The 25,792-nt window shown below is 39.9% G+C and overlaps 1 protein-coding gene across 1 annotated transcript in view; it reads right to left on the bottom strand.

Moving 5' to 3' along the window:
* DPYD (dihydropyrimidine dehydrogenase) overlaps positions 1-25,792 on the bottom strand; it is a 655,808-nt gene that overhangs the window by 433,040 nt on the left and 196,976 nt on the right. The window contains exons 5-7 of the mRNA XM_075286742.1: positions 21,670-21,831; positions 3,824-4,020; positions 2,643-2,724 (exon numbers count right to left, since the gene is read on the bottom strand). Of these exons, the coding sequence (XP_075142843.1) occupies positions 2,643-2,724; positions 3,824-4,020; positions 21,670-21,831 (441 nt within the window). The remainder of the gene's footprint in view (positions 1-2,642; positions 2,725-3,823; positions 4,021-21,669; positions 21,832-25,792) is intronic.

Raw genomic sequence — 25,792 nt, 5'->3', positions numbered from 1 at the left:
TTTAGCTACCCTCTCCAATGTGGGTCCATACAACGGTAGCAGTAGAATTGGTTCCGGCATACTAGAATGCATAAATGAATAGGGGCTGTTCATATTTTGATTTTTGTCTACATCTTGCACAGGATCTTGTGAATTTATTCTCTAGGGCAGATGTCAGGTGTTCTGATCACATGAGCTTAGGTAAACAAAGAATTCTTAAGAGGAACTCCTTGACACCAAAGTTTCATAAGTGTTGTTAGTATTCAGCCACTTAAAGCATCCGCATGGAAGTAGGCAACACCATTAATATAATGAACATATCCGACTGACCATAGATACTGAATGGGGAGAAGCATCGCTGTAGTAATACTGTTGGATGTCTACTAGGTCTTGTTCAGGTTGGAATGGTGGTGTTTTTACATGTTTAGTATATAGTATCATTGAACCGTTACCTTCAAACTAATATGGACCAAAGTAACACTGGGATGAGTAGTCGCTGTTCCCAGTACAGAACGCAATGAGGTTAAATATGGGGCACTGTGGTGTAATAATAATGGGAAAAAAAAGGGAAACAAAAAAATCCCACTCACCTGAGCATGTTGAGCTATACTATGAACAACACCACTGAAGGCTGGAGCCAGACGTGTATAGTATAGATCAGTGTTTGTAAACCTTTTTAAGTCAAGAAGCCAAAAAAATCCCAACCAACAAAGGACACTGCAATGTTCCTCATAGGATCAATCCTGCTCCCAATCTCAAGTGGTTAAGAAAAATTGGTATGTATAGCGTGCCAAGCACACATGAAAAGTTCTGGGGAGCTTTTAGCTTCTGATCACCTTTTCACTCATCAGATGAGACATCAGAATCTGTCTGTTGAGCTCCGTACAATACCCTCTGTCTAAATGGCAAGGACAGACGACAAGACGGGAAGACCAAAATGTAACAGAAACAGTTTCTAATCCCGAACACCAAGCGTAAAAGAATAAAGGATATATTTAGACGACATTTTTCAGGAAATGAATGTTTCCTTCATCAGGACAATTGTAAGAAGCAAGCTGTACTTCTGGACGTCAGCATCCACTCACAAATGTCGCTTGTTCTCATAATAGACCTGATGAAGGGAACAGCTGCTTCTCGAAACGTGTCATCCAAATAGATGTGGAATTCTTTGCGGACAGGTGTTTGTGATTATTAGTACGATGTCTCCTACAGTATTACATTCTGATCTCTTCCTTCCTCTCTACCTTGCAGAAAACGAAATAACTATTATCTATCTTTGGTACTGTAAGTCATTGCAATAACATGAATGCATAGATTTCAGTAGTGTTATACAAAAAAAGTTTCAAAATAGGGCTATAGGAAATTTAAGCAGATCCATCCCATAAATAGATCTACATCTTCAGTTTCCCGTTCTAGAGCTATAGAGAGGGCCGGGAGGGGGGGGGGGCACAATGTCTAACCTGCCACAATTAGGTTAGGTGGGGTAAGGCATCTCATGTGGACAGGGTGTGGGGAGGGGTTGCCGGGGTTTGGAAGAATAGGGTGGTTTTAAGAAATCCTTAACAGGAGGTTGGGAGAGTGTCAGGAGACGTAAACTGTCTATCGGGCAGACTTATAAGAGCCAAAAACCTGGCAGCACGGTGGCTCAGTGGTTAGCATTGCAACCTTGCAACACTGTAATCCTAGGTTCAAATCCTGCCAGGAACAACATATGCAAGGAGTTTATATGTTCTACCTGATATGTTCTCCCTGATACTGATAGGAAAATAAAAATGTACATTGTGATCCCTATATGGGGCTCACAATCTACGTAAAAAAAAGTCAAAAACCTGGCCAGAGATGATACAGTTTATGGACTTTTTTTTTTTTTGTAGATTGTGAGCCCCATATAGGGCTCACAATGTACATTTTTTCCGCTAATATATGTCTTTGGAGTATGGGAGGAAATCCATGCAAACACGGGGATAACATACAAACTCCTTGCAGATGTCTCTGGCAGAATTTGAACCCAGGACTCCAGCACTGCAGTGCTAACCACCAAGCCACCATGTTGCCCCTATGGGCTTGCTTTTTGATATCCTTACAGTAGCCAATAAAACAAGGCCTTGATAGGTAGTTAATAAAAAAAAAGTATTTAGAGGAGGTTCTATTATTCGTGTGGAAAACCTTCTGAAGTGGACTTGTTTAGATTAGAATTACGTTGACCTGGTGAACAAAGCTATTGTTTTATCAAGTTACCATACTGTCTGCAAAATGATGCAAATTCTGGTAGATTTGTACTGCAATGTTAGTATGGGATAGATGCCGCTTAACAAGAAGTGCTCGGTATTATTGGCATTCTCATATATAAGATGGCTCTACAGCCGATGTGCCTAGATGATTCTGTTCCGTCCAGCTACCACCTGGAACCCCTAAAGCAACTTAACTTTGTTTCCTTTCTTTTTTTAACGGACAATTAATCACATGTAGGCATGCCAAATGAGAACTATCGATTGCCCTTTTCCAGACTACTGGCATTCAGACAGCAGACAGACAAATGCCCTGAGCAAGAGGAAACATCTCTTTGCTACTGCCTACTGTAGCTTTTAATTGTTTGCTACTAATGGACATGGTATTTAGCAGTTTACGTCTGGCAGATCAGTTTATGGTATCATTATCATTACCTTAACTCCGAGGTCCTTCATCAGCTCGATCTCAAAACTGACAACATCATATGGCAAACGGAACTGAGGGATTTCTGATGCACTGTGAAAACACATCATCCAGATCCGTTACATCTTTCATTAGCTCCTGTAGACATCATTGTATAGCGCTAAGACACTAATGATCATTGAATGGAACAAAAAAATCAAACGCTGCAGAAGCGACCGGTCGAGATCACAAACTTTGACGTTCCATATTATTTCCCACCTTTTAAAGACAGCCAGAAGGTGTTATTATAAGTATTTCTTTCTGCATTTTCTAACTATAGTTCTCAGAAAAATTATTAAACTTGCATGGATATTTTTTTTTATCTATATACTTTATATTTTTGTATATGCATTAGTTGTATGCAAGACGCCACGAAGTGCAGAGTTGTCCGATTTCAAGAAAGGGGTAATTGTGGGGGACCATAGAAATGGTCGATCCTTAAGAGACATAGCAAGCAAACTTAATTACCCAAAATCAACAGTGGCCTATGTGATTATAAAGTGGAAGGTGAACGGTGATTGTCGGAACGTGCCCCGAGTCGGCAGACTTCCGAAACTGGGAGATAGAGACCGACAACTGCTGGCCAGAGAAAATGCACCCAACCGATGGCTCACATACACCAGGAGTGTCACCAGGCATCCGGGAGTATTGTGTCCATCAATACCATCCGTAAGGAAGCATCTGCTGGGGTCTACCAACTATTGGATAGGAATAATTGTGTTTTTTCTATTCTACCACGGGTGTCCAAATACTTATTGGTAGACCGTGTACTTTCACATTGTGTTTGAAAGAACTTGAAAGATCTGGATATAGGCTTGCTCCAATCCGTCTCTTGTAATCCCAGACAAACTGGATGATGTTGAGATCAGGGCTCGGTATAGGAGACACAAGTTCCATTTCACTAATCTATAATCTATAGCATTTGCTGCCCTTGGAACTCAGAGCAAAGCAAGTGCCTTGTGATATGACTCTGCAAAGCCATCTATAATAGGACATATAGATTACACTAGGATAACCATATCAGCATGGGTGAAGGAACTGAGATGGCAGACAACTTATAAATGGCACATGAAACAGATATACACAAGTCTTTCACAAGAGTCTCTTCCCTTTGGCTATCCACTCTCAGAAACTTTTTTATGGTATAGTTTACCTTAAACCTCCAGAAAAATTCTGCTTCTCAAACACAGTGATATCAGAATATCCAAGTCGGGCCAGAAAAGAGGCGCAGCTGATGCTTGCTGGTCCTGCACCAATAAGGGCGATCTTACTTCTGAATGATGTTGGCATTTCATCCACAGGCGGGAGCGATGGATTCTTTATTTGAGGAATATTCATAGCTTTAAAAATCTGTAAGAAGTTCAGAAACAATCATTAGAAGTTACATTTTTCCTATTACTTTTGTTCTATAGTAAATACTGTCTATACAACCAGGACAGGCATGATGTAATAATATTCAGCGTTAAACTTTTAGGAACCCCCCCTCCCCACAAATAATAAAGGGATTGTCTTACAATGATATAGAAGTGGACTTTATGCATCATAACCAACTTTGTGACATTTGTTATAGACTGTTTGCCCTTAGAGCTTTATGACTAAGCAAGAAATCTGTTTGGCCCTTTTTATGTACCAATTAATAAGACACAATCTTATGGATGGAAAATCCATAAACCACTGCAGAGTCAAGACTCCTTTCTCCAGGTTAACCATAAGCCATCCATTAGGAACTTAGGGCGGGTTCACACCAACGCCCGAACTCTTTTTTCAGGTTTCAGTCTTCTACCGACAAAATACAGAAACCTGGCAGAAAGTGTCGGCCGTGAGTGCCTGTGACTGTTTTGTGCTCTCTGTGGCAAAATCTTTTTTTTTTTTTTACCGGACACAAAGTCGGACATGCAGAACTTTGCGTCTGGTTAAAAAAAAACGGTTCACAAAACGCTCACCGGCGCTCTTGGCTGGACAATTTCCAAACCCATTCAAACAAATGGGTTTGAAATATGACTGCAGGTTTCCATCTCCGGTCCAGTTTAGGACAGGAAACGGAAACCAGCTAAACGGAGACCGGGGCGCAGATGAGAACCTGCCCTTAGTTGACATCTTTGGTTGGTCCCTTTACACATACCTACCATGAAATTGTTAGGTGGATCTTGGTGGGAGGGTGTCCTGCACTGAACTACATTCCCTACAGATAAACTCAAAGCTGCAGTGTTATTCTGCAGCTGCCACTAGTCTATAAATTAATATTTACTTAGCTCCCTCTAGTGGTGACTGCATACAACCAAAATCTTATCATGTTCTCTGAATTTATAAAAAAAAAAATCTCTACCAACTAGTAGATATGATCTATTCCTATAATGTTGGATTTTTTTTCCTGATTTTAATGATAAGGAAATTATTTATTATTGTATTATAAAAAAAATTTACACATCAATTGAAATAAAGTTCTGAGACAAACAGATAATTTCAATGATATAACTAATAAGGACTGCTAATGGGATGTCAATAATACATGTTTGGTAATCTGGTTCATTGGACAGATACTTAATATGTTGCCAATTTTCTTCTAATAGTTATTACTAATGATAAACTACATTTAAGCCTTCTCATGGATCATGGAAGACTCAAAACAACATGGACTCTAGTAAAAAAAAAAAAAATCTATAAGTTCAAGCTAAAGATAATTCAGTTGGTTCATCTATTTGGGGATTTGCAAAATGAAAGAGTGTGCCTATAACTGAAGAATATCAATATACGATCGGGAAATCTATTTGTCACGTTAAAGACGCTCAACAAAGTAAGCTGATTGATAAGATATCTGGAAAATTAATGGAGCAGTCCTTAGAGGCTGGAAAGTGATGGTCTCTGGATTCAATGGGAAATTGACCATGCTGTGACATAGTTCTATCCATTGATGGTGGTACGATCCGTGAGATTGTTATAGCTTTGTATATATATATATATATATATATATATATATATATATATATTCAGAATTTTCTAAGACTACTTATTTAAAACCCCCAGAAATGTATAAGCTAGAGTCGCTTAAAAGTATCTATTAAACTAAGTGGTTCTAAACATTATCTTTAGGAAGAATAACAATATATCACAACGGGTATAAATAAAATAGTGAGAAACACAGAGCTTAGATGTCTTTCTGATTATGTCGCTGTCTCCACTGGTTATCTAATTATCATGATAGCAGTCTAGTTGACTATTTCACACTGAAATGCTGGGAGTGTGCTATCACAGTTGTTTAAAGGCAAGTAACCTCTGTGCCTTGCCTTCTAGGAATATGTCCAATGCAATTTGTTTCCAGTCATTTGCTTATAGCTGCTAAGTTCAAAAAGGAAAAGAAAAAAATGCTATAAAGGAGCACAAGCGATAAGGCTATGTAACCAATGAGAGCTTCATGGGAGAAAAAAAATAAAAATAAAAAATAAAATAATCAAGGTTGTGACTATTTTAGTTGTCTATATGTAAGATAAATATAAAGTGTATATAAAAGTAATTATTTCCCAACAAAATGACAAGGAGAACAACAATAATGATAATAATGATAATAATAATAATAATAATAATAATAATTAGAGATGAGCGAACAGTGTTCTATCGAACACATGTTCGATCGGATATCAGGGTGTTCGCCATGTTCGAATCGAATCGAACACCGCGTGGTAAAGTGCGCCAAAATTCGATTCCCCTCCCACCTTCCCTGGCGCCTTTTTTGCAGGGGAGGTGGGACAGGAACTACGACACTGGGGGCATTGAAAAAAATTGGAAAAAGTCATTGGCTGCCGAAATCAGGTGACCTCCATTTTAGACGAATAGTGGATTTCAAATCCGGGTCATATGAGAATGTGAACTTTGTGACTATGAGACAGGGATAGCTGTACAGGCAGGGATAGCTAGGGATCACCTTTATTTAGGGGGGAATGTTATTAAAAATAACTTTTTGGGGCTCTATCGGGTGTGTAATTGTGATTTTTGTGAGATAAACTTTTTCCCATAGGGATGCATTGGCCAGCGCTGATTGGCCGAATTCCGTACTCTGGCCAATCAGTGCTGGCCAATGCATTCTATTAGCTTGATGAAGCAGAGTGTGCACAAGGGTTCAAGCGCACCCTCGGCTCTGATGTAGCAGAGCTGAGGCTGCACAAGGGTTCAAGCGCACCCTCGGCTCTGATGTAGGAGAGCCGAGGGTGCACTTGAACCCTTGTGCACCCTCGGCTCTGCTACATCAGAGCCGAGGGTGCGCTTGAACCCTTGTGCACACTCTGCTTCATCAAGCTAATAGAATGCATTGGCCAGCGCTGATTGGCCAATGCATTCTATTAGCCCGATGAAGTAGAGCTGAATGTGTGTGCTAAGCACACACATTCAGCTCTACTTCATCGGGCTAATAGAATGCATTGGCCAGCGCTGATTGGCCAGAGTACGGAATTCGGCCAATCAGCGCTGGCTCTGCTGGAGGAGGCGGAGTCTAAGATCGCTCCACACCAGTCTCCATTCAGGTCCGACCTTAGACTCCGCCTCCTCCAGCAGAGCCAGCGCTGATTGGCCGAATTCCGTACTCTGGCCAATCAGCACTGGCTAATGCATTGTATTGGCGTGATGAAGCAGTGCTGAATGTGTGTGCTTAGCACACACATTCAGCTCTACTTCATCGGGCTAATAGAATGCATTGGCCAGCGCTGATTGGCCAGAGTACGGAATTCGGCCAATCAGCGCTGGCTCTGCTGGAGGAGGCGGAGTCTAAGATCGCTCCACACCAGTCTCCATTCAGGTCCGACCTTAGACTCCGCCTCCTCCAGCAGAGCCAGCGCTGATTGGCCGAATTCCGTACTCTGGCCAATCAGCACTGGCTAATGCATTGTATTGGCGTGATGAAGCAGTGCTGAATGAGTGTGCTTAGCACACACATTCAGCTCTACTTCATCGGGCTAATAGAATGCATTGGCCAATCAGCGCTGGCCTATGCATTCTATTAGCGTGAACTGAGTTTGCACAGGGGTTCTAGTGCACCCTCGGCTCTGCTACATCAGATTGCTACATCTGATGTAGCAGTGCTGAGTGTGCATCAGATGTGTAGTTGAGCAAAACTGACTCAGCACTGCTAAGTCTCTGCATTCGCATAGGAATGCATTGGCCAGCCTTCGGCCAATCAGCGCTGGCTCTGCCGGAGGAGGCGGAGTCTAAGGTCGGACCTGAATGGAGACTGGTGTGGAGCGATCTTAGACTCCGCCTCCTCCAGCAGAGCCAGCGCTGATTGGTCGAGTTCCGTACTCTGGCCAATCAGCACTGGCCAATGCATTTCTATGGGGAAAAGTTAGCTTGTGAAAATCGCAAACTGACAGGGATTTCCATGAAATAAAGTGACTTTTATGCCCCCAGACATGCTTCCCCTGCTGTCCCAGTGTCATTCCAGGGTGTTGGTATCATTTCCTGGGGTGTCATAGTGGACTTGGTGACCCTCCAGACACGAATTTGGGTTTCCCCCTTAACGAGTTTATGTTCCCCATAGACTATAATGGGGTTCGAAACCCATTCGAACACTCGAACAGTGAGCGGCTGTTCGAATCGAATTTCGAACCTCGAACATTTTAGTGTTCGCTCATCTCTAATAATAATAATAACTGTAATAATAATAATAATAATAATAATAATAATAATAATAATAATAATAATAACTGCAATAATAATAAATGCAATAATAATAATAATAATAATAATAATAATAACTGTAGTAATAATAATAATAATAATAATAATAATAATAATAATAATAATAACAACAACTGTAATAATAATCCAGTTTTCAAGCCAATAATATTGGAAATATTTTGTGTTGTCAAAATATAGGTGTAAAGGAATTGTCTGTTGAGCAATTCCCCAGTTGTTGATGCTGAGGCCAGGAAGGAAGAGAATGAGAGACACAGTGAGTTATAAACTTGACCCAGCCCCTGGCCCTGCCTACTTGCCTCAGCTACACTTGGCGGTAGCAGGGCAACTAGGCGACAGTCCCTTCTCTGAACAATTGTTCCACAAAACAGGACAAGACAAAAGAACACAGAAGAGGAGTCAATAAGCCAAGGGTCAAAGCCAGTACCAAATTGTAATCCAAAAAGAAATGAAAAGCCAAAAAGTCAGTAACACAAAGCAAAAGCAAGGACAAACACTTAGAATGATCAGAGACACAACAGCCAACAAACATGTATGGGCTGATGACCTTTTATAGGAAGTCCAGAACTCGCCCCAGGATTAATTGGTAGATAGGCTTTCAATCACAAAGCACACAACAGTTAACCCTAACGGTGCCAATAGAAACCAGGACCAGGATCCAGGAGCAGGTAATCATGAGCGGACACACCTCATGCACTATACAATGTGGCCAGAGGATGGCACAGAAGTTAGAGCAGGTGCAGACGTAACAACAGGACAGCGCACTCCATCACTGATAGAGTTAAGGGTAACCTTGACTGAATCCATAGTCCCTGTCAAAACATAGCACTGGAAGGGAACCTCTCTGTTTGGGAACACTAAACTACTAGCAAGCCATTAAGCAGTTGAGTCTTAGATCCTCAAACTTCTGTATCCTGCCATTGCTCTCTGCCTGTAGCCTTTGCTTTGCATTCACAGTGAAGCGGGTTGTTCTAATGTTGATTTCACTGCATGCAATATATATACACTTGAGCAGTCTAAGCAGATTCATCTCATTGGACACTGGAGATCTCTAACCATTGACTGCTAAGTTAAAGAAGACCCTTTACCATCTACAACAAGTCCAGCTCTTGACATAATTTAATAGCTGCTGCTCTACTGATTCTGACACAGTTGGAATGTACTCTCTTTAGCCCCCACCATTCCTGAGCAATCAATGCTATTAGTTTTGGTTCCTAATATACTATTTAGTCTCTGTACCGTCAGGAGTGTGATGTCAGACAAGGGGTGTGACCCTGAGCTCTGACACTGACTGCCTCTGATTGGATTATTGAATAACACTCCCTGCCTGACACAACCCTTCTGACACTACAGATGTTATATAGCACATCAAGCACCAACATTGTGCTTGTTGGTGGGGAATGGTGGGGGCTAGAGAATAAATTCCACCTCTGCTGGAATTAGGGGAACAACACCAATTGACAGAAGAATTGGACATGATGGAGGCGGTGAATAACCATGGGTTGGTGAAGGTTTGGTCATATAGGTAATCCGTCACATTGTATATGCCGTCTGAACAGTTGGCATTGTGGCATAGAATGGAGTTGGACATATTAATACAGTATAATAAATTATAATTTATTGAACTACAGGATATTTTTTTCCATATACAGTGTATATCTATTTGGGGCTTTCATTAGGTTTGTATTGATGGATATATAAAACTGTGTAACTTAAACCATAGGGACACTAGTATATTGCTAGTAAATTTAGATTTCATTCACTAAATGTATATGTCTGCACACAAGAATATTCCAGCGCAGTGTTTTAGATTAGATTACATTTGATGTTCCCCGGTTTAGCGGCTGCATGCAATGAATGATATCCCGGTTTTGTATTAAGATTACATAGCAAGCCCTCTCTACATATGAGTGATCCAAACAAACATACGTGTACACATATATGCTTAATTTCATCAGGGTAAGACTGATCACATGCCTACAGCACGATCTTTACATTTTAATCTAAGCATACGTTTCAAATATCACGGTGTCATGGTTTTGCAATATTTATCCCTTGTCGCACATTCAGTATTAATCATAGTGTCAGCACAAAGCTTTGTAATAGATTTCTAATGATTTTAAAGAAAAATGGCAGATATTTAGCACAATATATCAAGGTATAATTTATGTCTATTAATCATCATGACAAGACTAAAAGGAAACACAGATCACGCTTTAATGGGTATTGCTTGCATTTAGTTTCTAAAATGTAACGTTGTGCCTAGGTATCTATCATTGTATCCAAGGAAGTGAGGAAAAAAAGAAAAAAGCTTAAGTCACGTCTGCGGGGTAATCCATCTCCAGATGCTTAAAAAATAAACATGCGACATGTCCGGCTTCTACCACAATAAAAGACTACCCAGGCTGGTTTTACATATATTTTACAAAATAGAATGCAACACATAAGAAGGCAACAATATTAAGCCAAGATCCAAAAAATGATAACATATTGCCTTGGAGATTGCATAGAACTATCATTAATGATGGCGCATTCTAAGGTATCAAGATGGATTTCCAATACCATACCTACAGTACAAGTAAAGGAAGTCTAATATGGCCCAATGTTATCATGAAGACTAGAGATGAGCGAGTAGTACTCGATCGAGTAGGTATTCGATCAAATACTATGGTATTCAAAATACTCGTACTCGATCGAGTACCACTCGCTATTCGAATGTAAAAGTTCGATGCAGAACCAGCATTGATTGGCCGAATGCTATACAGTCGGTCAATCAACGCTGGTTCTTCTCCTACCTTTAGAAGTCTTCTCCGTGCAGCTTCCGCGCGGCGTCTTCCGGCTCTTCATTCACTCTGCCAGGCATCGGGTCTGGGCAGAGCCGACTGCGCATGTCTACTAGCTGTTCGAAGTTAGGATTCGATGCAGAACCAACATTGATTGGCAGAATGCTATACATATACCAAATATAATAGTACCACTCGCTATTCGAATGTAAAAGTTCGATGCAGAACCAGCATTGATTGGCCGAATGCTATACAGTCGGTCAATCAACGCTGGTTCTTCTCTTACCTTTAGAAGTCTTCTCCGTGCAGCGTCCCCGCGTCCTCTTCAGGCTCTGAATTCACTCTGCTTAGGCATCGGGCCTGGGCAGAGCCGACTGCGCATGCCCGCGCATGCGCAGTCAGCTCTGCCTAGGCCCGATGCCTAGCAGAGTGAATTCAAGGCTGGAAGAGGACGCGGGGACGCTGCGCAGGGACAAGAATCCAGCCTGACCCTCACTCATGGACTTGGTAAGTAGAATTTGATCGAATGTTGCCTACCCCTGAAACGAGCATTTCCCCCCATAGACTATAATGGGGTTCGAAACCCGTTCGAACAGTCGAACAGTGAGCGGCTGTTCGAATCCGATTTCGACCCTCGAACATTTTAGTGTTCGCTCATCTCTAATGAAGACCTTTCCCAAAGAAAGTCCAGGAAGAGGCTGACATGTTCTTATAGCATAGGATCCATAAAAGCAATCAGAAACTAAAGTGATATGAAGAAATGGAACCCATAACAGATTTGACTGGAGTCCAAACAAGAGTGTGGAGTCTAATAGATTGTGCGCTCTTCACCCTTATGTCCTTCATCCCATGTAGATACTCTATTGCCTATATTAGTATATAATGATGGGATGGGAAGAGAAAAGGTACAATGAGGAACTACTATTACTCAGAGTAGTATATATTAGTAACAGCTCACACATAGACTGGCTGATATTCTTAGGGATTTTATAATTAGAATCCGTTTTTTAGCTAAACCCACATGGGAATAGTCTTAGGAAAGGCTATTCTTCCCCTACCTTTAGAAGTCTTCTCCACACTGCCGTTCGGTATATATTCACTATTTCTTCATTATGGTAATGAGTTTTCTTACAGGGGATGGTGAAAACACTCCAGTGCCACCTTCTTCTTGTTCTCTGGCTCTTCTCTCCTGTCTGACCACAGTAAAATGGCTGACTATGCCCACTGCGCATGCCCATTGGCCATTTTCCTGTGGCCAAACGGGAGAGGCCGTAGAACAAAAAGAAGACAGAGTGTTTTCTCGCACCACAGGGGAAGCCCCCAATGCTGTAAGAAGACTCGTTACCATAATGAAGAAACTGGGAATATATACAGAATGACAGTATATACTTCTAAAGGTAGGGAGAGAATAGGGGGAGTATTCCAACATGGGTTTAACTAAAAACTGGATTCTACTAATAGAATCCCTTTCATATATGGTACAAGGAATCCAGATGTAGCCAGATGGAGCAAGGCTTAAGACACTCCTATATAGAGGTCAGGCAAAGGTTGATGTATGCAGAAGAAGAAGAACCTGGCCAGCCAAACAAACCATGTGTTAAAATACTATAGCAGACTGGAAGTAAAGGGATCTTATTGCTGAAGGCCCAGGACGAGAAGCCAATTGGTATTGGCTGGAATCAGAGGCAATGAATGAGGAGAGTGACAAATGGAAACCTAAAGCAAAGCATCTAGAAAGGTCAACTGCTGAGTTGTTAAAGAATATATGAAAATAATAGAAAACGCAATAAAGAAATAAATATAAAATTCTACACCAAGTAAATGGTCTAATGAAAATTGTTCTTTCATTCAGACATCAAAATTTGGTTACTTGTTCCTATAATCAGCCAGAAATACAAGAACCAATTATACTGTAGACCCTGAACTTCCTTGAAAATTCCAGATAATTGCATAATTGTTTGGGATTATTTTGGATGAAGAATACCTGACAATTTTTAGAACATTGTTCTTAGACCTATGATTTATCACATACAAAGACATGGATGTCTATAAGTTACACTCCATCTTAACAGAAGTCTACGTATGGATGGATCCTTAGATCGTACTTTGAAGTTTAGCTAAATGACTTTATATGAAATTCCAGTTCAGTTGATCACAGATGGAAAATACTTGAGAATTAACAGCAGGAAATGGTGCAGGTAGGTAAATGTATGAAATAAATTGGAATTATAGAGAATTTATTTACAATAACAGAGACTAACACACGTTAAATGTACAAACCAGATTTTTACTTTTTGTGCAATGTGAGCCCTGGCTGTATGTAATGCAATAAGGTTTTACAGCTTGATGCTTCGTGAACAGCTGACGAAAAATCAATGTTCATGAAATACCTTCATGACACTGGTTAAAAATGAGAAGTGAGACAAATTTTGTGCAAGCATGAGCATTCTTCCTACTAGATTCTCAATCTAAAATAATAGTTGTAAATCTATTACTAAATAAACAAAGGGCATACTTAGTATAATCTTAAATAAGAGCTGTCAGCTTTCCTAAATACTTGGGTTCTGCAAGAAACAACATATATTGTTATAATTCTACATTGCGCTAATTCTCCTAGAAATATGTGAATTCTTTGACAAGTGGGTGGTACGAGTCGGGGTTAAGTTTCTATATAGGTGGACACTGTCCAATCATTGCTACGGCTTGGCTCACGCCAGCGTTGGGTTTCTTTCCTTCGGGTGCACATGGGAACCTTAAAGACAGAAACCCTGTTGGCTATAAAAAGCAGAGAATCTTGGAAACCCAGGGACACCATAAACTATAATGGGGTCTGATGGTTTTCCTTCTGGTTTCTACTGATTTTATACTGAAATCGATGGAGAGAAAAGTTCTGCTCTGCTGATTTAAACGAGATTCTGGATGGAGACAAGCAAACGCTATTGAACCTAGACTCACAATGCCAAACTGAAGTATGTAAGGACAAGGGAATGATAAAAACTAGAGATGAGCTAACACTAAAATGTTCGGGGTTCGAAATCCGATTCGAACAGCCACACACTGTTCGACTGTTCGAACGGGTTTCGAACACCATTATTCGACAACATTCGATCAAATTCTACTTACCAAGTCCATGAATGAGGGTCGGGCTGGATTCTTCTCCCTGCGCAGCATCCCCGCGTCCTCTTCCGGCCTTGAATTCACTCTGCTAGGCATCGGGCCTGGGAGAGCTGACTGTGCATGCCCGCACTACAAGCGGACATGCGCAGTCGCCTCTGCCCAGGCCCGACGCCTGGCAGAGTGAATACAGAGCCAGAAGAGGACGCGGGACGCTGCGCAGGGAGAAGACTTCTAAAGGTAAGAGAAGAACCAGTGTTGATTGGCAATGTATAGCATTCAACGCTGGTTCTGCATCGAATCTTAACTTCGAACAGCTAGTAGTACTTGATCGAGTATGAGTATTTGAATACCGTAGTATTCGATCGTCTCTAGTAAAAACCAGTTGACAAGTTAGCCATAGAAAAGCACCGTAATAATACTTCACCCAGTTCACGAATATCATTGCACCTTTTACAGAGATGATGTTTAGACAAAATTTGGAACATCAACAACTTCAGTGAAGGAAGTTCTTAATAGCACTTTTCTTCAGGTAGCTAAGAAGCCATGCAGTCTGGGACACTCTTATCTATACTTCACATAGCTTTAGTGTGCGGACTCCATTAAAAGTGGAGCCATATTTTTAATACTGCGTCTTGGCACTGATAACTACAAGACACCTTGGCACTCAGAACTACATATTTCACCATCACCAGACACTGATCCCTTTAAAGCCTTCTCATTTTCCCTCTGGCAGTACCAATGTCTTTATGACAAGCTAGTCCGCAATAGAAAAATTCAGAACGGCTTAATTGATGTGATGGCCAAAGGCACAAATACACCAGGATCGAATGGTAAACCCTTCAGCTCTTGACTAAATAATCGACATACACAACGCTCCCTTTTTTATTGTTTATTAGCCAGGGCTATACAAGTTTTGAAATAGCAAAATATAGGGCATAGTCAAAGGCTAATGTGGTGAAGTGTTGCCATATAGAAACAATAAAATAATACAAGGAGTTAACTATTTTTCCTACAAGAAAAAAATGAAAAAATAAATTTTGCAGATTGTACTTATACCCAACTCTTTAATATATGTAACTCTTATGCAGACTCGTGTGTACCAAAGTAGCAGAAAAAACTGCTACAGAGTTACAGACAATCATTACGGAAATAACTTGACTCTTACAAAAGTAACAATAACCAAACATCATGTTGACAAGCCACAAAGCTTCTGGGAGAATGCCCTATGGACAGATGAGACAAAAATCGAACTTTTTGGCAAGGCCCATCAGCTCTATGTTCACAGACAGAAAAATGAAGCCTATCTTGAAAAGAACACTGTCCCTACTGTGAAACATGGAGGAGGCTTTGTTATCTTCTGGAGCTGCTTTGCTGTATCTGGCATAGGATGTCTTGAATCTGTGCAGGGTACAATGAAATCTCAAGACTATCAAGGGATTCTAGAGAGAAATGTGCTGCTCAGTGTCAGAAAGCTTGGTCTCAGTCGCAGGTCATGGGTAATGACCCAAAACACACAGCTAAAAACATCCAAGAATGGTTAAGAGGAAAATATTGGACTATTCTGAGCCCTGACCAAAATCCTATTGAGCATCTTTGGAAGGAGCTGAAACGTGTCGTCTGAAAAAGGCCTCCTTCCAACCCGAGACAACTGGAGCAGTTTGCTCATGAGAAGGGGGCCAAAATACCTGCTGAGAGGTGCAGAAGCCTCATTGACAGTTACAGGAATCGTTGGATTGCAGCAATTGCCTCAAAAGGTTGTGCAACAAAACATTAAGTTAAGGGAATCATCATTTCTGTCCAGGCCTGTTTCATGAGTTTTATTTTTTTTTTATCTTCAATTCTGTTGAAGCAAAAAGCGAATTATGATGTTCATTTGTTCATTTTCATCGATTTTTTATTCTTTTAGTGTTCGCTCATCTCTAATTATTACGTTTGTCAGATTCAAGCTATTTCTGTGACCATTGTGGGTTTATCTTTCAATAAACAAGGGGTACCAGCAATTTTGTCCACATGTGTATGTCAGTGGTTCTCAACCTTACCATCCCGTGACCCTTTAATACAGTTCCTCATGTTATGGTGACCCCCAACCATAAAATATTTGTTGTTTCTATTTCATACCTTTCATTTTGCTACAATTATGAATCATAATGTAAATATCTGACATGCAGAATGTATTTTCATTGTTACAACTAGTTTTTTTGGAGTAGTTGAGGAAACGGAAGGTGAGTATGAATGTTTTTTATTTTATCCCCTCTATTTTATCCCCTCCCCTTGGCTTCCACTTATGATATTCTGTGGTCTCAAGTAGGGTTGAGAGCTCGGGATTGGAAAAGATCGGATCCCGATCAGCGATAGAGCAGATTTCATGATCGGGATGAGCTGGAAAATTATCGGAAATCGGATTTTGAAATCTCAAGATCGGCTCAACCCTAAAAGTGACTTTTTCCATAGAGAAGCATTGACTAGGGTTGCGTGATCTGGATCAGGAAAGATCGGATCCCGATCGGTAATTGAGCAAATTTCATGATCGGGATCGGCTGGAAAATGATCGAAAAATGGATTTTTAAATCGATCCTGAAATCTCAATATCAACTCAACCCTAGTCTCAAGTCCCCATTTTAGTTTGCCTGAGCTTAATCTTCAAACACTTAAGAATATTTGGAATGATACTGGCTTGGTATGAATCAGTTCGCCCATCTCTAGTTAGCATTGTTTCCCTGAAGTCCTGGGTTTGTATCTGACCAAGTACAACATCTCCATGGAGTTTTAAAGTTTCCTGTGTGTTTGCCTAGGTTTCCTTCGTGTACTCCGGTTTCCTCCCACACTCCAAAGACATAATGTTAGGGAATTTAGATTGTGAGCCCTACGTAGGATAGTGAGTAACAACAGTATCTGTAAAGAGCAGCAGAATATATTGGCGCTATATAAGTAAGCAATACATCTCAATTTAATTTCACTAGTTTTGCAAACTCAAGATGCCTTTGAGGTTTCCACCTCACTTTTTAGATCTTAGGTTGCACAACCAATAGAGGCACAACATAACACTTATACATATTGTACACATTATATATGCACACATAGTATAGAAGTCAAGGAAAATCTAGTCTGTTAAAGTGCCACACACATTGTCTCTTACCTTGCCCCACTCCCCATACACAGATCTTAAAAGAAATAGAGTAGGATCAACCAGTATCAACTGGGGGCTTATTTTGCGTTCTTTATGTTGTCAATTTTCTCTCTGTATGCTTCTCTATACTACCCCAGAGACTTTCCCACAGTGCAAGTCATTTTATTAACTACTTTAACTCCAGAAAAGATATAAGATTCTTTACTATCTGAAAAGAAATCTCGATCATCGAAATACTCGTGGTTGCATTTCTACTTGGCACTTTCGTCTCATTGTATCTCGAAGGGATTAAGTAAATTGAATAAGGTCACATTTGTTATATCTTCACTATTTTGTGTTTGACTAGGGTCAGAGGACCATTTTATTATCATTCAAGGGCAAGAACAAGAACTTGACAGAGGGATTACAACTTGTATTTCACAGAACTAATCATAAATTACTCAAGTCTGTTTGGGTGGGAGTCCAAGCAGCAGTAATTTTCATTCTCCTTGCTTGGGTCATTCCTTATGACCTGCTCTATTCTCTTCTAAATTGAATTAAAAGCATCCTCTAGGGGTACAATGGAGTCCACACATAAGTTTTAAAAAAGTAGATTTTATAAGCAGCATAACATCATCATGCTTGACGGTGTATGCGGACATAATGGTGTCACTTAGCCAGGAAATGTAGGATCTACCACCCTTTGTGGCCATCTACTTTTTGAAAATTCCTGTACTTGGCCTGAAAGGGTTAAAGATTGACCTATACTGATGCTTAAATGTTCCTATCCTTGTCCTTGGTGCAAATGACAAAGTAACTATGGTCTAGATTTTACAATGCAGAGACCCCTGTTGTCCTATCAGGTATAATAGAAATAATTTTGCAAGACACATACAATTTTGTAGGACGGCTTTTTGTATTTTCTGTAATCTTTCTTCTATGAAATAAAAGTTTAATTCAAGAACAATATAAGCAGGTGATAATTCCAGTTCATTGCTTTATACTTGAGATAATTAAACTGATTTATCATGAATCAAATTTGTAGCCAATTTTTCAAAAAAATTCAGATTTTAGAGAATCAGAAAATTTTTGGTTTCATCCTGAGTAAATTGGTCAAAATGGACATTGTGGAGATCTAAAGGACCATTTTTAATTTGAAAAGTATTGAACAAGCTAACAGTGCCATGGGTTATTAAAGGGGTTGTCTGGGCTTAACCTTTTAGTGGTTTATCTTCAGAATAGGCTATCAATATCTTATAGGTTGGGGCATCTGAACCAATCATCTGTATGGAGCCATTTCTGGTGGTCTTCTGAGGATTGATGTCCTATTGTAAGGAACAAAACTTTCCCCTTTGTTGACTATATCCAGGTATGTGTCATGAAAAACATCACTTTCTGAGATATGATATCTCAAAATAATATGCAATTACACAATAAAAATCTTTCTGTCCTATGTGTGTCTATAAGTGGCCACCCAATACTATGAACATCAGATCTTCAGTGGTTTTGTTCTCATGTTGTGACATTGTATCGAGTTGGTTTCATGTGGAATTAGAAAAATGTAATATTTCCCCCACTATTTTATAGATCTTAATTGTTTTGACTAGATCCAATTAAAATTTATTAGGAATAGGAAAAGCTGAGTTTTTCTACCCTCACCTATTCATTAAAACACTCAAGTTTGGAGAGGGATGAGGAGTTATTTCATATAGCTTTTTGCTGAAAACTTCTCTTGTGTTTGACCTGCTTATGCTAGGTTTACAATAATATTGCATCTCTATTGGTTGGGTCCATCAGGGGAGCCCAAACAATGGAGAGGCAAACTGCTAAAACAGTGGTTACATGCAAAGCCTAGTGGTCTCTATTGACTATAATGGGGCCCGTTGGGTATCCATTATTTTTCTGAAAAAGTCCTCCCCACAGAACTTTTTCCTTCTTCCATTTCTAGCGGGCACTGCTGTTGGGGACTCCGGCACAGATGTGAACGTAGCCATGTAATTCCATGTGGGTTTTGGTCTCAGTTATGCACTATGGTACATATCTTCTAACTATGAAGCTCCATAGCAAACTTCTAATTTATCTACAAGGTGGACCATAAGTATGGATACATCCAGATAAAATGGAAGTGGTTGCTGATATCACCTTACAGTTTGTGGCATTTTAGTACATGGGAGGGGGGAAACATTTGAAACTGGGTGATGCCCATGATGGCCATCTGCAAAGCCGCCATTTTGAATTCAACTTTACTTTTTTCAATGGGAAGGTGATTATGTGACACATCAAACATATGGATAATTGCACAAGAAAAACAATGGTGTGCTCATTTTATTCATTCTCGTTGTATCCTGTATCTGTTGTTTCAGGTGCTCCACATCATGGAGTACACCATAGACATCAAATGGTTCCAGAGATAAAAGTCCAAGGGAGTGAGATCTGGAGACCTTGGATGTATCCATATCTGGGTGTATCCAAACATATGGACCACCTGGGTGTATCCTTACTCATGGCCCACCCTGTATAATATATCATGATGGTCTATTTTCTAGGGGCTGTTGAAAGTGATCTCACAAAATCACTTCATCCGGCAAGCCCAAAAAGCCTAAGTGTAACACTGGCTGGATAACATGGCGCCCTGCTCAGATAGCTTTAGGTCCAAACATGTTCGGTTTAGTTTATCTTTGACTATGCAGGAGCAAAAGGTGACCCGCCGAATATCAATGCTATAATCTACCCGCTACCATGGTAGTTACACCATTGTCTCTAGATAAAACAGGCAAAGGTGTCCATAGGATAAAAACTTCTGTATAAACATCTACCGAGTTACGATAAATGCTGCATGATTTTAAAGGGATTACGAAAAGGATGTTGAATTAAGACAGTACAAATGCCTATGTGAATCTTTTGTATACAGTCTAATACAAAACCAACATGGTAAATATTAAGAACACAGTTTACTGCTGTTATTATGCCAGCCCTGCATTCACTTACAACATTTTACAGCAGTTGTAAATCACCGCAACGTTCTTAGCATATCATTAGATTTTTAATTGGAGAAACATTTTTTCTCCTTCCAAAACATCTTTTGAAATGTCAGTAGACCTAGATTACAATGGCTTCAATACAACGTGAAATTTGATGTATTTCCATATGAAATCATTACCCTTTTAATTATGGGCAGACATTATATACACAGCGTATTATAGATCCAACTTTTATTTTGTTTCATAACTACTTCAGTACTTTGTTATTTTCTTCTGTTAATGACCAAACCTGGTTGAGAAGTTTTTAGCACATACTGTATACCATCGATTTAATGGCGGTAGAATTTTTGTTTTTTTTTAAGCCAAAAAGTCCATAAATCCTTAATGTAGAATTCTCTGTCTTGTACTTGAAATACACAGTTTTTATAGGGAACCCTTCATAGGGATCATGCTGCCAAGAACACAGGATTCCTCGTGATATACAGGTAAGTCTTGTTCTGAAATGATGCCATATTATAGTTTGAAGTTGGACCATCCTTTGTCCAGGCATGAGAAGATGGATCCACTGTGAGACTTCTGACCAGCGTACTTTGCTCTATTGACAATTTCTGCCCTATACAAAAATAGAGAGACAATCTCTCCCCTGGACCACCATTTTTGATCCAAGAAGCTCAGAATTACCCACAGAAAGGAAGTTTGTCCCAGAATTGGAGGGAGTTGGAATGGAGCCACGATCTCCCCATGAACTGAGTAGGCCCCAGAATACTGATAACAAATCCAAGCCACAGAAGTCAGAGGTTGTGCAAACCAGATTAGCAGATGGAAGTATTTGTCAGTAGTTAGGTGGGATACAACACAGATCAGTAGCAACCCACCAGGCAGCATGGTGGCTCACTGGTCGGCGCTGTTGCCTTGCAGTCCTGGGTTTGGGAATCAAATGCAACCACGGACAACATCTGCAAGGAGTTTGTATGTTCTCCTACCTTTAGAGTCTAGTGTACGGCTCTAAAGGTAGACTGTTTTGGTTTATCTGCCCCATTGTGTGTGCACTTTGTATTTTATAAGATGGAGTAGGAGTTGCAAACTTCAACATAACATCATTGAAAAACTGGAGAAGAAAATCACACGTTCCATTAATAGACACATAGTAGTAGTTAAAATAAGAGATAGATGGCTGGCTGACTGGCTGGCTGTATGGGTGGATGGATGGATGGATGGATGGATGGATGGATGGATAGATAGATAGATAGATAGATAGATAGATAGATAGATAGATAGATAGAGATATAAGTGTATACATTGATGGACACTTACTACTATAAGCACATACCTCAGTAGCAAATTGCTGTAACCCTCCAATATTAATTGGACCTTCTTCCGTTGCATATAAATTGCATCCTCCTACACAAAGGTCTGATGTCGGACATACCATTCCACATGTCAAGCCAAGCGGGTTATCAGAAAGTATAGTCCTGGCAGCTCCGTAGTAGTTCTGCAGACAGAATTAAGTCATCTTCATTAAAAACCCATTAACGATAACATGGACGTAAGACAGAGCTGCAAGCAATCATTTTTACAGGTTGTCATGATGGCTCTTTTTACTAACTGTATGTCGGAGAGTGATATAGAATATACACACACTTTGACATGACACCTGTGATGACAAATGTGTGATCTATGATCTATATACCATATGAATTTGTCTTATAGCGCTTTCCAGATTTATTGCCTCGGGTGTTGACATTTTCATATAGACTTCGTTTGTGCTATTTTATTATATTAGTATGCATGTAAAATACTGGTATACTGGGATTATTGGTTATACTATGTTATACTATTGCTCTGTTTAGTTAGATGATCTCTAATAATTGGCAACAATTCTCATTTTAGCACAAGAATTGAAGAAATACCAAGATCAAAAATGGCCAAAACAATAGATAAAGAATAGTCACCAAAGTTAAAATCTAATGAAATATACAATATAAGCTTTTTTTTTAGATCAAAGTCGGCTGAGATTGTCTTCTGTTGGACCTTTTGGTCTTGTTTTAGTAGATCTAGTAACACATTATTGAATCAGAATTAGGGTCCATTAGAAGATCCTCTAGTTTGGACCAATGTAACCTTGAAGAAAGTTTTTGGTCTTACAGTTTTCCGTATTCTTCGCAGTCGGATTAAAAATGATCAAAACATAGCTTCTAGAGATGAGCAAACACTGTTCGGATCAGCCGATCTGAACAGCACGCTCCCATAGAAATGAATGGAAGCACCTGGCACGTACGCTTTGCCGGCGGCCGGTCGCTTAACCCCCCCGTGTGACGGCCGCTTCCATTCATTTCTATGGGACCGTGCTGTGAGCGTGCTGTTCGGAACGGCTGTTCCGAACAGTGTTCGCTCATCTCTATTAGCTACATATGTAACGAGGGATCTGAAAGCTGTTAAAATGAACACCTTCATATACTGTATTTTAATTCTGAAAAAAACAAGGCTCTAAAAGTGCTGTGCAAAAGTTTTATACAAGTGTGGAATGCTGGAAAGTAAGAATACTTTCAAAAAAGAGAAGTGTTAGGGCCCGTTCACATGGGCTACAGAGGGGGCGGATTATGGTGCGTAATCCATGTCATAATCCGCCCCCTCACAATGGTGGTCTATGGAGACCGCTAGCGTTCTTTTTTCCGCTAGTGGCATGTTGCCGCTAGCAGAAAAAAGAAGCGAGCTGCCCTTTCTTCAGGCGGCAGCAACCTCCGGAGTCAGCCCATTCATTTGAGCCGACTCTGGAGGGGGAAGCCGTGACCACGACAGTCGTGACAGGTGGGTTTTGACCCGAGAGTGACGCAGCTCCCCATGTCACTCTTGGTGCCAAAATCCACCCCACCGCCCCCCGTGTGAACTAGCCCTTAATGGTTTATTTTTGTCAATTGACGCTTTGCCTTTTATCAACTCTTGGTACACTTGCACAACGTTTTGAAAGGAACTCAGCAGGGAGGTTTTTCTGCCATCTTGGAGGACTAAGCCCAGATCTTCTGTAGATATAGGCTTGCTCCAATCCTTCTGTCTCTTTGTGTAATCCCAGACAAACTGGAGGATATTGAGATCAGGGTTCCGTGGGGGCCGGATCATCACTTCCAGGACTCCTCCTACAAAGAGTGGTCACACCAAATATTGATGTGGCTTCGATTTGTTTTTTTCTTTTACATTTTGTTAATTGAAAAAAACTATTAACACTTCTGTTTTTAAAAGCGTTCAACATACATTACTTAGCATTAGATTAAAACTACTACTACTACTACTACTACTACTAATAATAATAATAATAATAATAATAATAATAATAATAATAAATTATAATATATACAATATATTATAAATCAATTAATCAATTATTATTTATATACTATACATAAATTAATTAATATTTATTATTATTATTAATTACATATATTATTTATTTATTATTTATTTAAATATTGTGTGTTCTAAATTTCTATGTAAGTATTGGAAAAACTCTTAAATAAGGAGTCAATGTAATAGTAATGTTCCTGGAGATGACACTTGTTTGCTTAAGTCCTCCCACAAACTTTATGATCTCATTTGAGAAGGTACTTGATTAATGCAGAACAGAATCAGATGCTTAACTGAGCCGCCAAGAGATTAGCTCCAGGATTTTGGCCTTACTGACTCCCGGCTCATTAGCCTCTCACTAAAGGCTAATTTCTAATCAGTGCAAGTTACTCTTGCCTTTTAAGATAATATTTTCCTATACAAGTCAGTTGTCAAAAATGTTAATCTGCTTCATGATTAAGTAACTTAACCCTTATGCGGAACATTGTACACAGAATTACATTCTGCTCGAGGACTACAGAATTTAACCCCTGTGTATCATCTAATTAAAATAAAAATGTTAAAAAATCAAGAAAAATCATTAAAATGTTAGTCATATTCTAATTCTATACCTAAAATATTGTTATTGTATAACACCACCCACTATCCTCCACTCCGTACGGTCACCATTTGTCAGGTGCAACGCAAAGCTCTAAGCTGCTATTTAAGGACCGTGCCCCATGTAGCATAAACACCACAATTTGGCCCTGGTGGAAATGCCAAGACAAAAACCACAATGTTTTACATTAACTGGAAAGTGGATTCTGGCTAATCCACACATCCACAGAAAATATCCACAGCGGAAAAGTACTGTGGGAAAAAACGCAACGCATTTTCGGTGTGTTTTTTTTTCACAGTGCTGCTTGGCTGTTGCTTGGTACGTTGGGCATTAGCTTAAAGGCGTTATGCTGCAAACATTACTTATGTCTTATCCATAGTACAGGGCTCACATTGCTGATGGCAAGGGTCTGACCCCTGAGATCCCCACTGATCCTGAAAACGGGGGTGTTTACCCCCATTGTGACTGTAATAGGTGGATCCAGAAAATGCCCTGTATCCATTCAATATCTTCAGCAGTCTCTTTGAAGTGAATAGACAAACCCAAACCAGATGGAGCTGACTGCGCTCTTTGGAGAAAAACTCCTAGGTCACTTGCAAATAATACAAATCACTTTATTGGAAAGCACAACGCGTTTCTGGGATGGACTTCCCTTTATCAAGTGCAACAAAATTCAAACCAGCAACATCAATGGCTAATAAAATGAGAAGCCCCTATGGCCCCCAAAGACCAGTGAGCTCCATCTGGTTTGGGTTTGTCTACCCCACAACTTTTGGTGCATACATTCCGGTCCGGATTCCCATGAACGCTGGATCGATCTGTTTGCTGAAATGGTTAATTTAGCTCGTTAAGTGTAAACTTAAACTTTGTTGCTTCTGCTCTTCACAGATTACATTACATTGTATGCTACCCAACTCATCAATGCAGGTAGCCATATACATTCCATAACCTGTTTGGTTCACAGCTATTCTTCTATATACATGCATACATCTTTAAGTGAGCGTGCATATGTTCTCAATGCGGAGAGCTGAGAAATCTGATGTTACATATTTCTGGTGGTATTGATCTCCCTTGAGAACAAAGGATCAGATGTGTTGAAATTCAACATCCCCAATCCTTTTTCCTTCAACATAGGCTGAACAAATGTCATCCACACATCACAAATACATTCCATGGACCCATAAAAATCAGTTGGTTTGTTCAACTTAGTCTATTGTTTTTAGGTATGACAGTCACAAGAGTTTACCAAAAATGTGCAAAATAAAGGTATCCAATGAATGGCGACCCTCCAGCAAAAATGACTCAGAACTGATAGAGGAACTAAAGTTGTTGAAGTTTGAGGATAATAATTCATGTGTATATACAATTGTTCAGTAGATGGAATATATGTGTGGCTAGTATGTGATCCAGCTAGACACAGTATCAGATACTGAAAGCATACCATATACTGTATATATTCCAAACGTATTCTATGTCCATCTCCAGTGTCACTGGAGCTACAATATACTTTGCACCA

Source organism: Leptodactylus fuscus, chromosome 9 (assembly GCF_031893055.1).
Source record: "Leptodactylus fuscus isolate aLepFus1 chromosome 9, aLepFus1.hap2, whole genome shotgun sequence".
Classification (NCBI taxonomy): domain Eukaryota; kingdom Metazoa; phylum Chordata; class Amphibia; order Anura; family Leptodactylidae; genus Leptodactylus; species Leptodactylus fuscus.
Note: the sequence above shows the minus strand (reverse complement) of the source record. Positions and strands in the feature narration are given on the sequence as shown.